Here is a 22,669-nt window from a genome sequence, read left to right as displayed (position 1 = left end):
AATAAGAAAAAAAATAATGTAAGTAAAAATAATTTCATAATAAAGTTTTTGTAGAATATTCCAAATTTTTATTAAGTTTTCATTCGACACCCTAAGCCAGGGGTCAGCAACCTTTTTAGAGTGAAGAGCCATTTTTGATCTAATAAAAAAAAAAAAAAAAAAAAAAAAAAAAGAATCCGAAGAGCCTCAGCTCAAGCTGGGAGGAGGGGGGGGGAAAGACGAGAGTGTTTTTTTTTTTTTTTTTTTTTTTTAAGAAATGGAATAGTGGGAAGGTGTTTATTAAAAAATATATATATTTTGAAATATTATTTATTAATACTGAAAAAACATAACAAACATCCAATTAGGTACAAATTAATGTGACTTTTGCTGATGAACTTCTTGAGCAAGTGCCTCTCAACATCATGTGAGTATGATGTTGAGAGACACTTTGAGAGAGACTTTTGAACATGAACTATATTTTTAGTATAGTTCATGTTCAAAAATATTTGCTCGCAGAAATACGTCGAACCAAAAACTGAGAGAAGACCAAATGCAAATATTTTAAAATTTATATATGGGTCCAGTAAGCTACACCACGCATCGAATGCAATTTTAAATTCATCTTTCTCCATCCATTTGTGTAGAATTGCAAGGGCAGCCTTTTGCCTCTCGAAATTCTCAATTTCAGTTTTAAGGCATTTTAGTCTTGCTTCCACATGTCCTTGATTTCTAAGTCCTTTAACTCCATTTCAAATTGTGCTTCATGTGAGCTGTAAAGTTAAAGAATCGCAGTTATGTAAAAAGAGCTGCATGCGGCTCGCGAGCTGCAGGTTGCCAACCCCTGTCCTATGCCGACTTATTTTCTTTCCCTTTGTGTTGATTGCTGAATGACATTTCCGAAGCAGCCACGAATCAACATATTTTGCTGGATCGAAGTGGGTCAGCGGTGGGCCTACAATTTTAAGGAACAGTAGTGAAGAAACTGTTTGTCATCAACGAAGCGCTGGTTGGGCCGGCGATCAGATTCATTTGTGAAAATCCTTGTTCACATTCACTTGATGAAATTGGTATCGTATTCAGAGCATTCATTAAATTCTTCAATTCTTCCGAAACCTTATCAATTAGGTATCCCCGAAATCCACAAATTGCATCCCTTTCATTTAACTGTAACCTAATTGACAATTTTCTAATTTTATTTTCACCAAATGCTAACAATTCATGTTTAGAAGGATTAATACCTTCGTTGTCCTCATTTGCTGTCTCTCATCATCAGTATTGTCACTAGTTCTTAAATTTGAAATTTTTCTTTTCTTTTTGAAACGGTCCAAAATGTCGGTGTCATTCGGATATTCAGATACTGTGCCACGTAAACAGAGATACAGAAAAATGTGGATAACGCACAGAAGCCAAACAACAGATGATTTTTTGTCGGGGTAAAAGAAAATCACTTTTCTAATTCTTGAACGGAGAGCTTACAGTTGATTCACAATGGTATCCAACCTACAGCCCGTGTGGAAAGTGAACTAAAACAGTATTTTAAATTTTGTTAATTATCAAAATAATTCTCATTATTCAGTATTTCTATTCAGTAAATTATTATTATTCAGTATTTCTATTCAGTAAATTATTATTATTCAGTATTTCTATTATTCAATATTTCTATTCAGTAAATGTAATTGTGTATTGTACTTAATAAAAGTTTAGAATATTTTCAGTTTTACTTTTACATACAAGATGTGGAAAATGTAACACACTAAAGAAATCTAACTTTGAATTTTTTTGAATATGGCTCTTGTATGGGAAAAGGTTGGACACCACTGCAGTAATAGAAGATGGGCCAGAGCCCATTGGGAATACACCTTGATCTGCTCACTCTTGACTAGCGCGACTCCTCAGTAGGGACAGGTGGTCAGATTTGTTTTACCAGGTACCACTAAGTTGTAGAATGCTTTAGTTCTCTTAAATCGCGCAGCAGGACTAATTGCCTGAAGGCCAGAAATGCGAACAGTGCGTACCGAGTTAATTCTCTCCTAATCCGTTTGCTATAAGAAAATTTTCAACTCAACAGAAACTATTTTAAATGTAACTTCAAAGGGGAATTCAAAATAATTCGCTATAAAAGGACTTCATTAAACAGAGGCCTGACTGAGTAATTTAGAATTATAAAAATGGTTATACAGTTTTATATAGAAAATATCTTAACAAATAGACAGTAAAAAATGCAAATTTGGTTAAATAATTTTAAGCTTATTTGAACAGTAGGGAAAAGTTGAAAAAAAATTATGAACTATTACAAATTTCAAAGTGCACTGCATCCAAATGTCACATGTCACTGTTAATAACGGTGCTGGTACGCCATGCCATTGCATACCATCCCAAAAAAAGCACTGGTTTTCCAAATGTAACACATCTTACATTCTAGGCTCATACAATAAACTACTTTGGCATGATGCAATAAAGGGATTGTTGACTTAACTTTAGAAAGTATAGACTGCAATTTTTTGCTAGTAAGTTGCACATAGCCAATGTGGTACTGGTGCAATATTCTGGAAATATATGCCAACATGCCCGGATAGTGGAGATATAGGCTATAGAAATGCCTCCATCATCCCGATCTTTGCATTGAGATAATACTGAGGTTACCATGTAAAAATAATGACTCATTAATTAATCTATTGCTGGTTTTGAAGCCAATATATAAGTAAAATAAAGCAAAATTTACCTATATATAAAATATGGGTAAATTTTTATTTAATTGGCATTTGAAATTTAATGAATTATTATTTTATTATCTTTACATTTAGATGGTCTAAATTGTCTTAGTTTCTGCTGCAATATTTTTACTCTTGTTACCCCTCTCTTCCCTCCCTGTTGGTTTGATCGTCATGTTTATTTTGACTATTTTTGCTCTTCTGTCTTGCCATTCTGCTGGCATTCTTTTTTTTTTTTTTCTTTTTAATTCTTATTCTAATTTATTTTTGTTATATATATATATATATATATATATATATATATATATATATATATATATATATATAAAAGCTGAAATTGGATATTTGCCAGTAGCATGGCAAACCAGTATAGTGAAAATGAACTCAACCAAATAAAATAACAATAACAGAAAAATCTGGGGGGGGGGGGAGAAGACGAGGGTAGTGTTGGAGCAACGTTCCTAAAATAATTTTAAAATTAAGCCAATTAAAAGAAATTTAGCGGTGCCCCCTAGTAGGCACCTGTTTCCGAATGAAGTGAAATTTCACTAAAATGGAAACGTAGAGTAACAACATTAGATGACCAAATAAACTGAAAATAATAATTAATAAAATGAAATAAAATACTGACCATTATGCCCCATCTTGACACAGGACCACGAGGCCAGTAATAGTAAGGGAATCACTTCATTTCGAACACTAAACAAATCCATGCAACGATGGAATGATACTAAGATCAAACCACCAATGCAATAGATTTGCATAGCGGTGGTCCTTATGCAGCGAAAAATAAAGCAGAAAGCCTAGTACTCGCATGGCCAAACCACACCACTGACAAAACAATAGTGGAACTGAAAAAATATATAAAAACGTGATTTGTTTAGAGTTGGAAATGCAGTGATTCCCTGACTGACTATTATTGGCCTCTTGGTGCTTTGTTGAGATGGGGTATAATGGTCAGTCTATTTTATTTCATTTCATTAATTATTATTTTCAGTTTATTTGATCATGTAATGTTGTTAGTCTAAGTTTCCATCTTAGTGAGATTTCACTTAATTTGGAAATGGATGCCTACTAGGGGCGCCGCTAAATTTCTTTTAATTGGCTTAATTTTCAAAATTATTTTAGGAACATTGCTCCCACACTACCCTCGTCTTCTTTAACCCCTATGTTATTGTTATTTTATTTGGTAGAGTTAATTTTCACTCTACTGGTTTGCTATGCATCAAGAATCTGCAGATAAAGGAAGCACTAGGTAGCAGTGATCAGTGTGCTGAAGTGGGATTTACTCAGAGGTAACTACCATCAAGAGTAAAGGGAAGGGTTTTTGCTTTTGTAAAGGTGACTACGGTGGTCTGAGACAGTATTTAAATTCTATACGGTGGAACCAACTGATGATGTTACCAACAGCAAACTCAAAATGGGAAGTATTCAAAGAATTAATCTTGAAAACTACTAAAATGCATGGGATACATATAAATTGACATGTAACACACAAGCCTATGATAGATATAAGCTGGTCTGTAACCAAGTTGCAAAGGAGGTTAGGCAGGCAAAGGCAGATTATGAGAACTCTTTGGCAAAGGATGCAAAGGAAAATAGCAAAGAGTTCTTTACTTAGGTAAGCTCTAGAAGGAATAAGGGAATGAATCAATTGGTCTACTTGTTATCAATGGTTCAACTGTTGATGATCCTGCTCAGGTAACTAACAAACTAAATGAATATTTTACATCGACATTCAGGGAAGGGAATGCTAGAGTTGTATTCAACTCTGGCAGTAACCTAGATAATCTTATAATAATTGAGAGTAAAGTGGAGGAGAAATTGTTGAAGATAAACACAAGAAAGGCACCTGGGTTGGATGGAATCTATCCAGCTATATTAAAGGAGGCGGCAAAGGAAGTAAGCAAACCCTTAGCCATAATTACGAGAGCTTCCCTGGACTCAAGGAAGACCCATGGTTCCATAGACTGGAGATGTGCAAATGTGACCCTAATCCACAAAGGAGGATCAAAGGGAGAGACAGGTAATTACAGACCTGTTCAGGGGAAATTAATGAAGGGGCACTAGTTAAAGAAGCATTGCAGGTTCATCTAGACAAGACTTCAGTTAGCTCAGACACAGCATGGGTTTTTTAAGGGGAAGTCTTGTCTGACTAATTTGATTGGATACAATGATGTAGTCCCAAAGGAACTGGATGAAAAGAATAACTTTGATATCATATATTTGGATCTTAGAAAAGCCTTTGCTATTGCGCATGGAAGACTGCTGCAAATATTGGAGCAATGTGGCATTGGAGGAAAATTGCTGCTATGGATAAAGGGATGGTTGAGTGGGAGAAGAGAGAGTGGTAATCAATGGACACTGCTCTTCGTGGACTAATGTTACTATTTGAGTCCCTCAGGGTTCAGTGTTGGGTCCATTGTTGTTTTCTGTATTTATAAATGATATTGATGACAGTATATCAGGCTTAATGTCCAGGTTTGCAGATGATACGAAGGTCGACAGGGTTGTTAATGACAGTACACTGCTGCAACAGGATCTAGTAAAGTTGATAGGTGGCAAATGAAGTTTAACATTGACGAATGTAAAGTAGTACATATGGGAAGCAGTAATCCCATACATTTCTGGGATCACTGCTCAGTGTGGTAGAGAAATTTCCTTTCTCTACCACACTGACAGTGGTAGAGAAAGGAAAGGACCTGGAGTAATTGTGCAGGCAGATATGAAGTGTTCTGAGCAGTGCAGACTGTCTGCAAGAGTAGCTCATGGTATCTTGTCAATTATATACAGGAATTTTTTGAGCAGGGATAAGGAGGTGATTATTGCCATTGTATAAGGCAATGGTCAGACCACACCTTGAGTTCTGTATACAGGTCTTGACGCCTCATTTTAAGAAGGATGTACATCTGTTGGAACAAGTACAGAGAAGGGCAGGAAGGTTAGTGAATGGAACAAAGGGTTGCTCTTACGAAGAAAGGCTTAAGTTTTGCAAATTAGTGTCTGGAGACTAAGCACCTGTGAGGTGATCTGATTGAGGTGTATAAAGCCTTGAATGGTTTCAGCATGCTCAGTGCTGATGGGATTCTTCCTCTTGCTCAGAAGAATCGCTTGGGAGGGCATAAATCGAGGAAAGACGGTTGTAGGATAGATGTGCGGAAGTTTGCCTTTAGCCAGCGGGTGGTTGATTGCTGGAACAAACTTCCATCGTTTTAGAAGTTGATAGCTTAAATAGACTGAAGGCAGAAGTTGACAAACATCTGGAGCAATTGGATAGGTGAAATAAGTGGGGTTTTTTTTTTTTTTTTTTTTTTGGTTGATGCTATATAAGCTTGCTTTTTTGCATCATGTGCTTATGCTAATGCTACTGACATATATCTTATTTTAGCTTATTATAAGCAGCATTAGCATTAGTAGAGGCATATGATGCAAGAAAGCAAGCTTATTCAGCATCAGCCAAAAAAAAAAAAAAACAACCACTGCTCCCATTTCACCCCTCCATTCGTTCGAAATACCTGTCCAGCTGAGCCTTAAATTTGTTTAGTCTATCAACTTCAACAACAAGCGATGGAAGTCTATTCCACAAACCAACTGCCCGCTGGCTAAAGGCAAATTTCCGCACATCTATCCGACATCCGTCCTTCCTCAATTTGAATTTATGCCCTCTCAGGTGATTATGCTGAGCAAGAGGAAGAATCCCATCTGCATTGAGCATGCTCAAGCCATTCAAAGCCTTATACACCTCTATCAGATCAACTCGCCGATGCCTAGTCTCCAGGCTCTGTAATTTGCAAAACTTAAGCCTTTCTTCGTAAGAGCAACCCTTTGTTCCATTCACTAATCTTGTTGCCCTTCTCTGTACTCGTTCCAGCAGCTCTACATCCTTTTTGAAATGAGGCCTCCAGACCTGTATACAGTACTCAAGGTGTGGCCTGACCAATGCCTTATACAAGGGAATAATCACATCCCTGTCCCTGCTAGAAAAATTCCTGTATATCATTGACAAGACACCATGAGCTACTCTTGCAGCTCATCTGCACTGCTCAGACAACTTCATATCTGCCTGCACAATTACCCCCAGGTCCTTTTCATTCTCTACCACTGTCAGCGTAGTATCACAGAGTTGATACGTTGATCTGGGGTTACTGTTTCCCATATGTAGTACTTTACATTTGCCAATGTTAAACTTCATTTGCCACCTCTCAGCCCATCTGCTCAACCTTTCCAGATCCTGTTGCAGCAGCATAGTATCAGTAGTGTCCTTAACAACCCTGCCAACCTTTGTATCATCTGCAAACTTGGACATTAAGCCTGATACACCATCATCAATATCATTTATAAATACAGAAAACAACAATGGACCCAACACTGAACCCTGAGGAACTCCACTAATAACATTAGTCCATGAAGAACAGCACCCATTGATTACCACTCTCTGTCTTCTGCCACTCAACCATCCCTTTATCCATAGCAGCAATTTGCCTCGAATGCCACACTTCTCCAATTTGTGCAGCAGTCTTCCATGCGCAACAGTATCAAAAGCCTTTCTAAGATCCAAATATATAATATCAAAGTTATTCCCTGCATCCAGTTCTTTTGTGACTACATCATAGTATCCAATCAAATTGGTCAGACAAGACCTGCCCTTAACAAACCCATGCTGTGTCTGAGCTATAACTGAATTCTTGTCCAGATGATCCTGCAGTGCTTCTTTAACCAGTGCCTCCATTAATTTTCCTTTAACCGAAGTTAAACTAACAGATCTATAATTACTTGTGTCAGCCTTTGATCCTCCTTTGTGAATTGGGGTTACATTTGCACATCTCCAGTCCATGGGTACCTCCCCTGAGTCCAAAGAAGCTCTCATAATTATGGCTAGGGGTTTGCTTACTTCCTTTGCTGCCTCCTTTAATATAACTGGATAGATCCCATCCACCCCGGGTGCCTTTTTATATGTTTATCCTCAACAATTTCTCCTCCACGTTCCTCTCAGTTATTAGAAAATCATCTAGCTCACTGCCAATGTTTGTCACTGTCACTCACCAACGACATTCCCCTTCCTGAATAACTCCTCATGTGTGAATGTAGATGCAAAATACTCGTTTAGATTGTTAGCCACCTGAGCTGGATCCTCAACTGTTGAACCATCAACATCCAGTGGACCAATCTGATTCATCCCTTTCCTTCTTGAGTTTAAATGGGTAAAGAACTCTTTTCTGTTTTTCTTTGCATCCTTTGCCAAGGATTTCTCATAATCTGCCTTTGCCTGCCTAATCTCCTTTGTGACTTGGTTACAGACCAACTTATATCTATCATAGGCTTCCATGTCACCCATTAATTTGTATGTATCCCATGCATTTTTCTTCTCTGCCATATGTCTCATTAGTTCATCTGACAACCATTTAGGCCTGAACCTTGAACAATATTTCTTGGTTGGTATGTAAAGCCTGGTAGCTTCCAAGATTAGTTCCTTGAATGCTTCCCATTTTGAATTTGCTGTTGGTAACATCATCAGTTGGTCCCACTGTATAGAATTTAAATACTGTCTCAGACCATCATAGTCGCCTTTACGAAAGCAAAAACCCTTCCCTTTACCTCTGATGGTGGTTACCTCCTTGAGTAAATCCCACTTCAGCACACTGTGATCACTGCCACCCAGTGGTTCCTTTATCTGCAGATTCCTAATGCATGAAGAATCACTACTGATAATCAGATCAAGAGTATTACTCCCTCTAGTTGCCTCCCGAACATGCTGGTGTAGAAAACAATCATCGAATAAATCCACAAAAGCCTTGCTAGTGTGTGAGTGACCAACCCACAAATTCCAGTCAATATCTGGGAAATTAAAATCCCCCATTATAAGACTCTCTGATTTACTGGCCCATTCTATTTCCCTGTACAGTATCTTATTATACTCATCAGAGTCATTAGGCCTATAGCACACTCCTACTCTCAATTTTGATTTACCTATGCTTATGTCACACCAAACTGACTCGACACTGCCCTGTCCATCGATGTCAACTGGCTTCACTTCCTTGGATTTTGTGTTTTTTAACTAATAGCATAACCCCTCCTCCCTTCCTATCCTATCTATCCTTTCTGTAGACATTGTACTCCCCAAATTCCAGTTCTGCATTCCTTATATCTGTGTGACACCATGTCTCTGATATCCCAACAATATCTGTCTTTGATGTTTTGAGTAATACCTCAAATTAATCAAATTTATTTACTAAACTCCTAGCATTGGTGTACACGCAAGTATACATGCACCTGTTTCTATTCTTAGCTACCCTAACACAACCCATGTGTTTACTTGTACCGCAATGACTTCCAGCAGTCTCTGAAATATCCTGCATCTTGTTTTTCAGGCTTCTGCTCATTCCAATAGAAGCAGTACAAGAATCTCTTTCACCTCTGCCAGTGGCTACTGTTAATCCATTAGTCTTTGTCTCCCCCCAAGCTAGCAGTTTTCCGACCCACCTAACACTGCCACGATAGCATCAGCAAATATTCTTGCACCCTTTCTATTTAAGTGTATCCCATCCCTGTAGAATCAATCTCTCGTGTTAACAAGTACAGTCCAGGCTGAAAAAAATTCTACCCCTTGAGCCTTGCACAATCTTTCCAGGGCCGAATTGATAGACAAGGCTAACATGTAGTGGATTGCACTTTTCTGCTGCCACTGATGTTAGCTTTTCGACTATATTTCTTTATTTATTTTAATATATATATTTTGATTATTTTTATCTCTATTTAATTTTTGGATTATATTTACATGGGGGTAGCGTGACGATGTGCTAATGCTGCGTTCCTATTTTTGAATAAGATAAAAATATTTTTATATTATTCATAAAATTTCTATCATATCAGGTAATTTTTCTATTCATTATTAAATTTATGAAACATTGGGTATTCTAAAATTTCTTCTAATTTACATCAAATATCACTAAATGCTGTAATACCAGGTTCCTTAGTAAAAGGTCGGTCAGTTAGCTCCCGGCACATCCCAAGTATCTGTATAATATGCTGTTTCTATGCTTTTGCTTTCAGCTTGCTAACTCTAAATTTTTATACCTCAATCTATTAGAGAAAATTGAGGGAGATTGAGGTCTATTGTTTCATTATTCCTCTTTGCCTTAATTTTGGCATCAGCCTTTCTTTTTCATTACATAAATAAATTGCACTAATTAATTGTTGGTACTCACTTTTATTAATCCTGATTCACTTCCATTATTTTTATTATTAATTTTCACAGCTATCTATCGGGCTAGCGGTTATTCTCCCAGTTTTCTGCGAAATCGAACGTATAGTAAAGTAACTAATTTGAAATTATATTCTCAGTATATTCAAACCTAGATAAACTGGCAAACAGAAACAGCCTCAGCTGATTATTGATGGGATATGTTGAGTGGAGTTAACGTTCCATTCAGTGTATTTTATTATCAATAATTAGCTACATCATTTTAATTTTGCTATTTTATTATAGTCTGTGTTTATTTATAGGGTACAACAATTAAGTCCAACTTAGATTACCAAAATACTTGGCCCTTTGGCCTCATTATTAAATTTCTCCAGTTGTATGCAGTTTATCCAGTTGGTATTAAGTTTTTTAAAAAATAAAAAATAATGTAATATACAGACTGATGAAATGTTCAGTCATTACTTTGATGGCATTAATCTGTTCTGATACTCTTTTTCTATTCTTCTACATAATTTTTTTTTTATATATATATATATATATAATATCAGTTATACATTGGGCATCATGGAGGAATGCACATTTTGCTGCCTCTAATAATAGCTTTATATTTATTTTCTTAATTTTAGTATTATATATATTTTTTACTATTTTTTTAACTACTTTATTATGCTAATATATATATTAGTATTAGGCGAAGTATTGTTTACGAATTTTGTTGTTATAGATCGTTTATTGAGATCAGTACCGATTAATGCCATCTAAGAGTAAGATTATGCATTACATTGGTCTGTATTAATTTCTAGATATGATAGAAAAAATGTCGGTTAGGTAAAGCGGTAGCAGTTTTGGGTGAGATACGGTGCAATATGTGGACGTCATGTGCATCAAACACCCAAGTAACGTACATATGCCAACGCCGGCACCACGGCAAAACCTAGAGATATAATATATGATACAATATATAATTAAAAAGTGAGTTTCCTCACTAGCTTATATGTTTTGCTCTATCTTATAGTTTGCTCTATCATATATTACTTCCATTACTGCTTTCACCTTTTTGCTCTACGCTTTATCTTTTGTTTTACGCTCACTTTTTAATTATATATTGTATCTCTAGGTTTTGCCATGGTGCTGGCATTGGCATATGTACGTTACCTGGGTATTTGATGCACATGGCGTCCACATATTGCACCATATCTCACCCAAAACTGCTACCGCTTTACCTAACCGAAAATTTTTTTTTTTTTTTTTTTTTTCCCCTCTATATCTAGCACTTATATATACAGGGTGTTTCAGTTAAACGTTTCAGAACTTCTAAAAGGGGTAGGGTACATCCTGACAACTCGAAATCATATAGCAATGTGGGGTCGGAAATGCTTTCCTGAAGCGGTGTTGTACACAGAAGCACCATAAAGAAAAGAGACCGTAAGTGAGAAATCGTTTTAATAATACATGAAAAGAAGCAAAAGGTACATGGATTAAAGTAAGTGTTCGAAGTTTCTTCCACGGGCTACAATGCACGCCTCACATCTCCGACGCATGGACATCCAAACATTCTGGAATACTCCAGGCGAATTTCGAATTTCTTCGGCAGCTACTGCGATTCTTGCAACCAGCTCCTCAGCATTGTCAACAGGGGTGTCATAAACTAGCGATTTCATATGACCCCAGAAATAAAAATCAAGACATGATAGGTCGGGTGACCGAGCAGGCCAACGCACGGGACCACCACGTCCGATCCACTGTTGACCACATGTGACATCCAGGTAGTTACGAACATCTCCGCTATAATGGGCAGGGGCTCCATCGTGTTGGAACCACATTGTCTGTTGCGTCGATGCAGAAATCTGTTCATCTCTCAAAAGTTGTGGCAATACTTGCTGCAGAAAGATCAAGTAGATAGGTCCGGTTAGACGACACGGTAACAGGTAAGGTCCGATGAGGTGATCTCCCATAATACCGGCCCATACATTGACCGAAAATCAAATCTGTGCTGCACGACGTCGTATTGCATGCGGGTTCTCGACCGCCCAGATATGGTCGTTATGCGTGTTGAAAATTCCTTCCCTTGTGAAGGATGCCTCATCGGAAAACAACACTTCAGCAAGAAAAAGGGGATTTGTAGCACATTTTCCAAGGTACCACTGTGCGAAAGCAATCCGAGGTTGAAGAAACTTCGAACACTTACTTTAATCCATGTACCTTTTGCTTCTTTTCATGTATTATTAAAACGATTTCTCACTTACGGTCTCTTTTCTTTATGGTGCTTCTGTGTACAACACCGCTTCAGGAAAGCATTTCCGACCCCACATTGCTATATGATTTCGAGTTGTCAGGATGTACCCTACCCCTCTTAGAAGTTCTGAAACGTTTAACTGAAACACCCTGTATAATTACTACTGTAAGAGTGTAATAATCAGGCTATCAGGAAAAAAGAAATAAGTGGGCCATTAGGCAAAAAGAACCCCTAAAGAAAAGATAGCCTGTGCTGATTTACTTTGTTATACTCTAGAAATAAACATATAATTAGCAATAAAATAAAGAATATAAAATAAAATAATGATTGAGGCTAATTATTCATAATAGGATACCTTGAATGGCACTTTTTTTTGAGCGCTAGCACCATTCAGTATATCCAATCAATAATTAGCAACGCTATCTGTTTCTGTTTATCTGCCTGTTTAACTAGGTTTAAATTATAAACCATATGGCAATCTGTATTTAAATTTAACAGCTAGCCCAACAGATACTTGGAAACAAATAATATAAAAAATAATACAATAAATGTACACCAACCGTAATTATCAATTGAGTTGATGTATTTATTATATACATGTGCAAAAGAAAGCTTATGCTGAAATAAGGGGAATGGAGGTAAGAATAAGTAAAGCAATAACACCTCAATTTCCTTCTAATTACTCTAATAGAAAGGCTTTTGATACTGCTGCACAAATTTGGAGCAGTGTGGCATTGGAGGCAAATTGCAGCTATGGATAAAGGGATTGTTGAGTGAGAGAAGACAGAGTGGTAATCAATGGACACTGATTTTCGTGGACTAATGTTATTAGTGGAGTCCCCCAGGGTTCAGTGTTGGGTCCATTGTTGTTTTCTGTACTCATTAATGATATTGATGATGGTATATCAGGCTTAATGTCCAAGTTTACAGACGATACAAAGGTCGGTAGGGTTGTTAATGACACTAATGACAGTACACTGCTGCAACGGGATCTAGTAAAGTTGAGCAGATGGGCTAAGAGGTGGAAACTAAAGTTTTTAACATTGACAAATGTAAAGTACTGCATATGGGAAGCAGAAACCCCAGAGTAACATATCAACTGTGTGGTACTACACTGACAGTGGTGGAGTGAAAAGGACCTGGGGGTAATTGTGGCAGATATGAAGTTTTCTGAGCAGTGCAGAAGTCTGCAAGTGTAGCTCATGGTGTCTTGTCAATGATATACAGGAATTTTTCTAGCAGGGATAAGGAGGTGATTATCCCCTTGTATAAGGCAATGGTCAGGCCACACCTTGAGAGGTGCTCTTGCGAAGAAAGGCTTAAGTTTTGCAAATTACGGTGTCTGGAGACTTGGGCACCTGCGAGGTTATCTGATTGAGGTGTATAAAGCCTTAAATGGTTTGAGCATGCTCAATGCTGATGGGATTCTTCTTCTTGATCATAATAATCACCTGAGAGGGCATAAATTCAAATTGGGGAAAGATGGTTGTAGGATAGATGTGCGGAAGTTTGCCTGTAGCCAGCGGGTGGATGATTGCTGGAACAAACTTATCTGTCGTTATAGAAGTTGATAGCTTAAACAGATTCAAGGCAGAACCGGACAAACATTTGGAAAAAGTGAATAGGTGAAATGAGAAGGGGTTTTTTTTTTTTTTTTTTGCTGATGCTATATAAGCTTGCTTTCTTGCATCATGTGCCCTTGCTAATGCTAATAGATCTTGAAATATAAAAATTTAGGGTTAGAAAGTGAAAAGCAAAGAAAATAGATGAGGACAGATGGGCCTGTTGTACTGGGATCCATGGTGAAAGAAGATAGTGTTAACCAGTAAAAACAATTTAATTACAAATAGATACAGAATATCTTTGATTACAAATAGGTACTGTCTATTTGTAATCAAAGATATTCTGTATCTATTTGTAATTAAATTGTTTTTACTGGTTAACACTCTATCTTCTTTCAAAGAAAATAGATTTTAATAATGGTGCTTGGGATATACTGTGAGTGTAACTGCCCGACCCTTTAGTAAGGGATCCTGATATTACTGTAAGGAGTTAAAGGATGGTAATGTAATGGACTAAACTGGATTACGATAAAGAAATATAGAATAAAAATTTGTAGAATTTATATTAGGAATTTGTATTAAGAAAATATGGATATAAAAGAATTATAGCAATAAAACTAGTATTACTGAAATATTCAATTAAAAGAAACCAATTAAAAAAGAAAATAAATAGGATTTGCAGCTTATCACCTTATTCGTGCATATACTAAGTTTAAAAGAATGAATTTTTTGGCACATGTTATCTATTATAAAACAGATTGACTGTAGTACCCTCTCAGTTCAAGTAACTGCAAGACAAACTACATAAATTAAATAAACAATTATTAATTTATAAATTAATAATTTTTTTTTAATATATATACTGAAAATCTACTGTGGAAGGGAGCATGTTGGTTAGAATCCTCTAGCAAGTTTTTGTTAGGATAATTCAGGTGGTTATGTTTAACTAGATCTATTTGAATGTTTAAAGCCAGGAATTGAATGAGTAACTTCCCAATAGTTTGAATTTTAAAATTAGTTTAATTATTTAATTACATTCCTTCATATTTAAACAGTTTCGATATTTTGTTTTTCAGTGTTCTAAATTTAGGTGTGCAGTGGGCCAATTTGAATCCACAGTGGTTACTGGATACTATGAGAAACTTTGAGAATTATGTTCCATCCATTCCATTTAACACAATAGAGATTTTCATGAAAAGGGTAAGCTTTTAAATTGCATTTTTATTTTTACAATTTTAAATACTGCAGGTTTTAAATTGCTGCAGGTTTTAAATACTGCACTTTTAAATTGCATTTTTATTTTTACAATTTTAAATACTGCAGGTTTTTTTACCATGTAAAACTGATATGAACGTGTGATAAGTGTATGTACAAGCTTATGTGGACACTCATGTCCCATTTGACAATAGGCTATGGCAGTGGTGGCCAGCAAGTCGATCACAGCTTTAATTTTGGTCAATCATGACAAATTTTAAATATATATAAAAAATAGATTAGTCAATCTAATTGTTAGTATTGTGTGCCCCACTGCATACGGCTTATTACTAAGCCGTTGAACCACGTGACTACTCTTGTCACCACGCAGCCGCTAGACTTGTCTGGTGAAAATTCCCACAGTTACATTGTGGAGGGTGTAGTATATGTTTAGCTTACTTAATATTAATAACTGGACAGTACTTATACATTAATTTAATACCCTTTAATTTAAAATGAATACTGCAAAAAAGAGAAACTTATCATTTTCATCAAGAGCGGGAACTAGAATACTTTTTTATAATAATAAAAGAAAAATGTCATTGTTTGATATGCAATGCTTCCGTGGCTATACCCAAAAAAGGAAATTTAGACAGGCACTCCATGGTAAATAACAATTGGATTTTCTGTCTAATAGTGACCTTAGAAAAAAATAAATTAAAAGAACTTAAATCCAGATTATTAGCACAACAAAATTTCTTTGTGAAATTTACAATCTAAAGCAGTAACTGTAGCGTCATTTGAAATGGGTCTTCTTGCAAAAAAATGCAAACCATTTTCTGATGGTGAATTCATAAAAGATGCATTTCTAGAAATAAGATTCTCTTTTTGAAAATTAAGAACAAAAATGAAATTAAAAGTGCTCTTTAAGATCTGCAATTATCTCGAAATACTGTGATGCGACACATCGAAAAAATGAGTAAAAATGTGAGTGAACAGTTGTGTGTCCTTTTCTTTACAATGGATGAATCTACAGACGTCAGTGATACAGCTCAATTGCCCGTTTCTATTTGTATGGTTTTCGATGATTTTGCGACTAGAGAACTGCTGGGTATGGTTTCATTAAAAGAATGAACTAGAGGTCTTGATATATTTAACATATATCAAGACCTCTCAATTTGAGACGTATTCAAAAATTTTATTGAAAAAATTAAATTACCACTATTTAAGCTCGTGTCAATAACAACAGATGGAGCTAAAGCAATAACAGGACATCTTAATGGATTCATTGCATTGTGCCAAAAGGATGATGAATTCCCAGATTTTTTGAGTTACCGCTGTATCATTCACTTACAAGTGTTAGCCAGCAAAATATTAAATACTAAGTGTTATGGACATAGCTTTAAAAATCGTGAATTACATCAGATGACAATCTCTTCAAAGGAGACCTTTTCAAAATGAACCAGACCTGATATTACACATAGATGTAAGACGGCTGAATCGGATTAAGTTTATACAGAGATTTCGAAATTTGATGAAGGATATTAAAAAATTTGTTGATCGAAGGGAGGTTATTATCAGTAGCTATAAGATACGGAGTGGTTGTGTAATTTGGCTTTTTTGGCGGATTTTACCAGTAAATTAAGTGATCTGAATTTGGAATTACAAGGAAAAAATAAAAATGTGGGTGACATGATTCATGGTATTTCTGCATATAAATATCAGTATTTGGCAATGGCCAAGGATCTCAAAGGAAAAAAATTCTATCATTTTGCAAATATGCAAGATCTTTTGCAAAATTATCTTGTTTTTGAATTTAATAGTGAGAAATATGTTTCTGAAATTGAGAAAGTTGTTGTGGATGATTTTGAAACCAGATTCAATGATTTTAAAACAATTGAAGACATTGTTCAATATATTTCTTATCCATTTAATGTTAAATTAGATAATCGCTCAGATTTTTCACACAGAGAAAATATTACTTAAATGAAATTGTTACGTTGCTAAATGATATCTTCATCAGAAGATATAGTTTAGCCAGATCATCAGAAAAAGACTTTGGAAATATGTTTGCTGAGAAAAGTGCCCAAGTGTAAAAAAATGAAGTGAAATTTTAAATTCCTGTTTTGGTTCCACATAACTATGTGAATCGGCCTTTTCGTATTTGAAACAAAGACGAAGAATCTCTCTACTCTTATGGACTTGCATACAGAAGATTCTTTACAGTTGGCCTATTATTGCAGTATATTCCCGATTTTGAAAGCTCTGCAGATGATATGAACATGCAAACCTCACTTAAATTAAAAATTTAAGTAAAATTAAATGTAACAAGGCATTTAATTTAATCTTTAAGAGTATAATAATCTATATAATATTGGTGTAAACAACTCTTAAAAAACAGACAACTCTTAAACAAAAACTACATTATTAGTGTGAAGGGCATCATTTTATCTGTATCACATGTTGTGCTCTTCCTTCACAACAAGTTGGCATGTATTGCACTACCTTGAACAAGTAATACTTCACTAAAAGAGAAAACTATTGCTACTTATTCTCGATGGGCACCACCCAGACGGCACCGTTTCAAGGCTTGTTGGTCTTTCATTGGTGGGTGGCCAGATACCCTGGTATTGTATGTCTGCAATACCAGGGTATCTGCCAACCCACCAATGAGTGAACCAGCAAGCTCCGAAATGGTTTTGTCTGGGTGGTGATGTCCACAGAGAATAAATAACAAGTCTCCTATTAGAGAAGCATTGTTTATTCGAAATAGTGCAATACCTGGTATATCGTGTAGGTAGCCACAATATGAGATAAAATCAAACTATGCCTTTACGCTACTTATGTAGTTAGTTTACCCATAAACTTATGCTGTATTTACACCAATATTATATAGTTAAATTCAACCTTAACATATTGTGCATTTAGCCTTTAAAATATTATTACTTACACCATTTGGCATCTTGCACATTGTGGAATTAACTTTGCAACTGTGATGGCATGTTTGTATTACCAGGGTACCTGCCCGCCCACTGATGAGTGAGCCAACAAGCTCTGAAACAGTGCCGTCTTGGGTGGTGGTGGTGGTGCCCACCAAGAATAAGTAACAATAGTCTTCTCTTTTAGTGAAGCGTTACTTATTCAAGATAGTGAAATACATGGCAACTTGTTGTGAAGGAAGAGCACAATATGAGGTAGATAAAATGATGCCCTTCACACTACTAACATAGTTTTTTGTTTAAGAGTTGTCTCTTGTGTGTTTACACCAATATTATATTAAAAATTTTAAATAAGAATTTTATTTAATTTTAAAATTTATAAACAGCCTTTTTCAATATGTGTTGATTTAACTTTTTTAATCATGTGCAATAAAGTTCTTGAAATGGTAGATCATGGTACATTTTGAAGAAAAAAAGTAGATCGCATCACAAATTAAGTTGGCCTATGATAACCATTTTTTAAAAATTTTTTTATTTATTATTTTTGTCACGATTAGAACTTAGGAAATACAAAGCGTCCTGCAGAAAGGACCTCAGATTACTTCAGTTTCCTTTAGATCAACAATTAAATGCTGATCTCTAGGTGATTCCCCACTAGGGAAAAGAAAACTTTAGTTAACTTCAATCTTTCTAAAATTCAGCCCTGTCTTAATTCTTGCAAAAGTGAGTCTACTGTTGATGTGTCATGTTCATATTTTTAGATAATGTCACATATCTCTGTTTAATTTATCCTGACTTCTAATCTTTCTTGAATAAATACAACAAATATTGCTTCCTCTACAGTACAAACTTTGGGGATTCTTTTTCACTCTTGGTGTTAATTTCTTCCAAACAACTACTCACTGTGTACCTAATTCAAATTCTTCTTACCATGGAATGTTTTTTCCACATATGGGGTGGTGCCTCCAAAATTTCTCCCAAATTACATAACAAACAAACACCATTAAGAAAATGGCAATTGGGTTAATATTGATCCATCTCTTACAAGGCCTGTACACTCTTTTTGCAGAAGTCTTGTTTCTGCTTCATGAATTTTCTGTAGATAATTCTATGGGCAATGTTCTTACGAATTTTCATCTGTCATTATCCTTTAATATAACTGGATAGATCCCATCCACCCACCCCAGATGCCTTTTTTACGTTTAACTTCAACAATTTCTCCTCCACTTTGCTCATTTATTACAAAATCACTTAGCTCCCTGTTAGTTTGATAAACTTCTGGCACTCCCCTCATTGAATAACTCCTCATGTGGGAATGTAGATGCAAAGTACTGATTCATTTTATCAGCTACCTGAGCATGATCATCCATAGTCAACCCATCTATGTTAAGTGATCCAATCTGATTCATCCCTTTCCTTCTAGAGTTTACATAAGTAAAGAACTCATTGCTGTTTTTCTTTCCATCCTTTGCCAAGGATTTCTCGTAATCTTCCTTACCTCCTATGTGACTTGATTACAGACTAGTTTATATCTGACATAGGCTTCTGTGTCACCTGATACTTTATATGCATCCCATACATTTTTCTTCTCTGTCACAAGCCTCATTAGTTCATCTGACATCCATTTAGGCCTAAATTTTGAACAGTATTTCTTAGTTGGAATGAAAAGCCTAGTAGCCTCCAAAATTAAGTCCCTGAAGGCTTCCCATTTAGAATTCAACATTGGTATCATCATCAGTTGACCCCACTGTACAGAATTTAAAAACTGTCTGAGACCCCTATAGTCACCTTTACGAAAGCTAAAGTCCTTCCCTTTAGCCTTGATGGTAGTTACATCCCTAAGTAATTCCCACATCAGTACGTTGTGATCACTGTCACCCAGTGGTTCCTTTATCTGCAAATTCTTAATGCATGAATAATAATTACTGCTGATAATCAGATCAAGAGTATTACTCCCTCTGGTTGCCCAGTGCTTATGTCACACCAAACAGATTCAATGTTGCATTGTCCACCAACATCAATTGGATGCACTTCCTTAGAATTTGTTTCTTAACTAACAGTATAACCCCACCCTCCCTCCTTCCTTCCATTCCTGTCTATCCTTTCTACACATTGTACTCCCCAAATTCCAATTCTGCACGGCTTATGTCTGTGTGACACCACATCTCTGATATCCCAGCAATATCTGCCTTTGATGTCTTGACTAGCACTTCAAGCTCATCAAATTTATTAACTATACTCCTAGCATTGGTGTACACGCAAGTATACATGCACCTGTTTCTACTCTTAGTTTCCCTAACACAGCCCATGTATTTATTTGTTCCACTATGACTCCCAGCAGTCCTGGAAATCTCCATTGCCTTGTGTTCCAGGCTGCTGTTCATTCTAATAGCAGGGCAATAATTACTTTTGCCTCTGCCTGCGGCCACTGTTAACCTTTTAGTCTGTGTATCTCACCAGGCTAGCAGTTTTCCCATCCACCTAACACTTACTCGATAGCATCAGCAAATATTCTTGCACCCTTTCTATTTAAGTGTACCCCATTCCTGTAGAAGCAGGAATGGGGTCCACTGAAGTCTCTCCTGTCAACAAGCACACACCAGGCTGAAAAAAATTCTACCCCTTGAGCCTCGCAAAATCTCTCCAGGGCCAAACTGATCGACAAGGCTCTCATCATATACTCCCTCCTATCATGTCTGGACAGAATTGCAGACACTTTCACATTCAAACCTAACTCGCAACTTTTTTTAAACATTGACCTGTACTTGTTTAGTAAATCTGCAGATCTCTTACTCTTAATGCCATTAAGTCGAACGTGTACAACAATATCACCTTTTGTGCCCTTAAAAAATGATATCTGCTCTGCGTCATCAACTTTTTCCCATGGCAGACATACTCTGGTCCTGCTCCACCTATCCTTCTTGCACAGTATATTCCCAGTGTCCCTGGCAATGGAGTCACCAACAATAACTAGTTCCTTTGGGACCGGTGCATTCTGCCTTGGAGATTTCCCATGTTGTCTGATGCACAGGAGTGAGCTCTGCCGTTGAGCTGGGCAGCTGATAGCTTGATGGACCCTTCATATTAATTTCTTAGAGGGCACTTACCCTACACCTCAATCTTTCATAGATGCCTGTACGTGGTGAGTGGACATCCCAGTGATGCTGCTGGGCTTCCAGATTAGCGTCACTGGGATACGACCACAGCCTAGGTTCCAGGCTAACATCATAGGAATCCAGAGTTTTTGCCTTGTGCTGTGACCCATGGAAATTCAGAAAGGGGGATCCTGGTGGTTGAGGAGCCCAGCGTCAACATACCACTTTGGCCCCTGCTTTGCCAAAATGAGTGGTCCTGGAAGGCCCGGCTAGGATCAATCAGCTAGTGGGTTTGGCTGAGAGGGTCAGCTGTGTCGATGCCACACCCCTCTACCCCCATGGTCTGAGAGAAGGGGTTCAGGCTGGTGATGGTGTGAGTATGGTGCTGGGTAGCCCTGATTGACATAACTGAGGAGGAAATCTGCTCCAAATTAAAGCCGCTGGGAGTGGTAGCAATAAAAAGGAATTTCCATGCGTAAGGATGGTAAAGTTTAGTACCAACTAGAAACCTCATCCTTACGTTTAACTCTTCAGCATCTAATTTGATGAAAGCTGGGTACATAAATGCAATGTAAGGGCATACATCTCAAATCCACTGATCTTTTAAATGCCAAAAATGTTGACATTTGCCAATGGGCTGCCATGGAGCGCCTGCCTGTGCTCGCTGTGGTGCAAAAGACCATCAAAGCACTGCATGTACAGCTACTAAACCCACCTGTACCGACTGTGAAGGTGAATACCCTGCATACTCTAAAGCATGCCAGTGCTGGAAAGAGGAAAAAGAGATGCAACAGTTCAAGGTGGAGCTGAGCATATCCTATCAGAAGGCAAGGAAAGCAGTCAGGCCAATAAATAGCAAAAAGCCTACATATGCAGAGAAAGTGAACCGACATGACTATCCTACCAAAATAGTGATCCACTCCAATTGCACGCTATTTATTGAGCTCACAAGGACCCACCCAAAAAACAGTCAGCTGCTACTCCAATATCAGTACCTCCTAGCACTCCATCACTACCGAACCTAGTTGTTTTTGCGCCACAAAAATCAAATAAAGACAAACCACTACCGAAACCAAGTGGGAAATAAAAGCAAAAAAACTGCAAGAACCACAGCCATTCCATGAAAAAATGGATGTAGAAGCTGAGATCCTGAAACTCTTTGTGAAAGAAATGGGTACAGGGCAACGACAATTCTTTCTGGGGGGAGAGAGGGAGAGGGGGGGAGAGAGAGAAATCCAGGACTGAGGGGAAAAAAGCCCTTTAGAAGCCATCGGACAGACCCAACAGACCTTAAGATTAAGAATGGCTACATTGTATAAATATAGTGCAAGCGCATCAGAACTACATAGCTATATCTGAATAAATCAGAATATTAGTAAAACGGCATCATTTTAAGTTATATCTCATATTGTGAATACCTTAACAAGGAGTTGCCATGATATTGCACTACTTCGAATAAGTAAAGCTTCACCTAAGAAGAAGACTAATGTTACTTATTCTCAGATGAGAATAAGTAACATTATTACTTATACCACCCAGACGGCACCGTTTCAGGGTTATTTGGCCCTTCTTTGGTGGGTGTGTAGGTACCCGAGTGATGCAATGATGGCAAAACAGTTATGAAGTATAACTCCTATATTTATACATAGTCTAGACTCTCCCATAGCTTGAGGCTTATGCCCTAAATGCTTTAGAATGGCCACATTTAAAATTTTTACAATGGAACTGCCATGAATTTGTCAGAATTGT

At 36.8% G+C, this 22,669-nt stretch overlaps 1 protein-coding gene across 2 annotated transcripts in view; it reads left to right on the top strand.

Moving 5' to 3' along the window:
- The window catches only part of ptc (protein patched), a 396,675-nt gene that overhangs the window by 83,297 nt on the left and 290,709 nt on the right, over positions 1 to 22,669 (top strand). For both annotated transcript variants that reach the window (XM_090385655.1, XM_090385656.1), the window contains exon 6: positions 14,769 to 14,892. In XM_090385655.1, the coding sequence (XP_090241781.1) occupies positions 14,769 to 14,892 (124 nt within the window). The remainder of the gene's footprint in view (positions 1 to 14,768; positions 14,893 to 22,669) is intronic.

The sequence above is a fragment of the Mastigoproctus giganteus genome, chromosome 12 (assembly GCF_048544385.1).
Source record: "Mastigoproctus giganteus isolate SK-2022 chromosome 12, ASM4854438v1, whole genome shotgun sequence".
Classification (NCBI taxonomy): domain Eukaryota; kingdom Metazoa; phylum Arthropoda; class Arachnida; order Uropygi; family Thelyphonidae; genus Mastigoproctus; species Mastigoproctus giganteus.
Note: the sequence above shows the minus strand (reverse complement) of the source record. Positions and strands in the feature narration are given on the sequence as shown.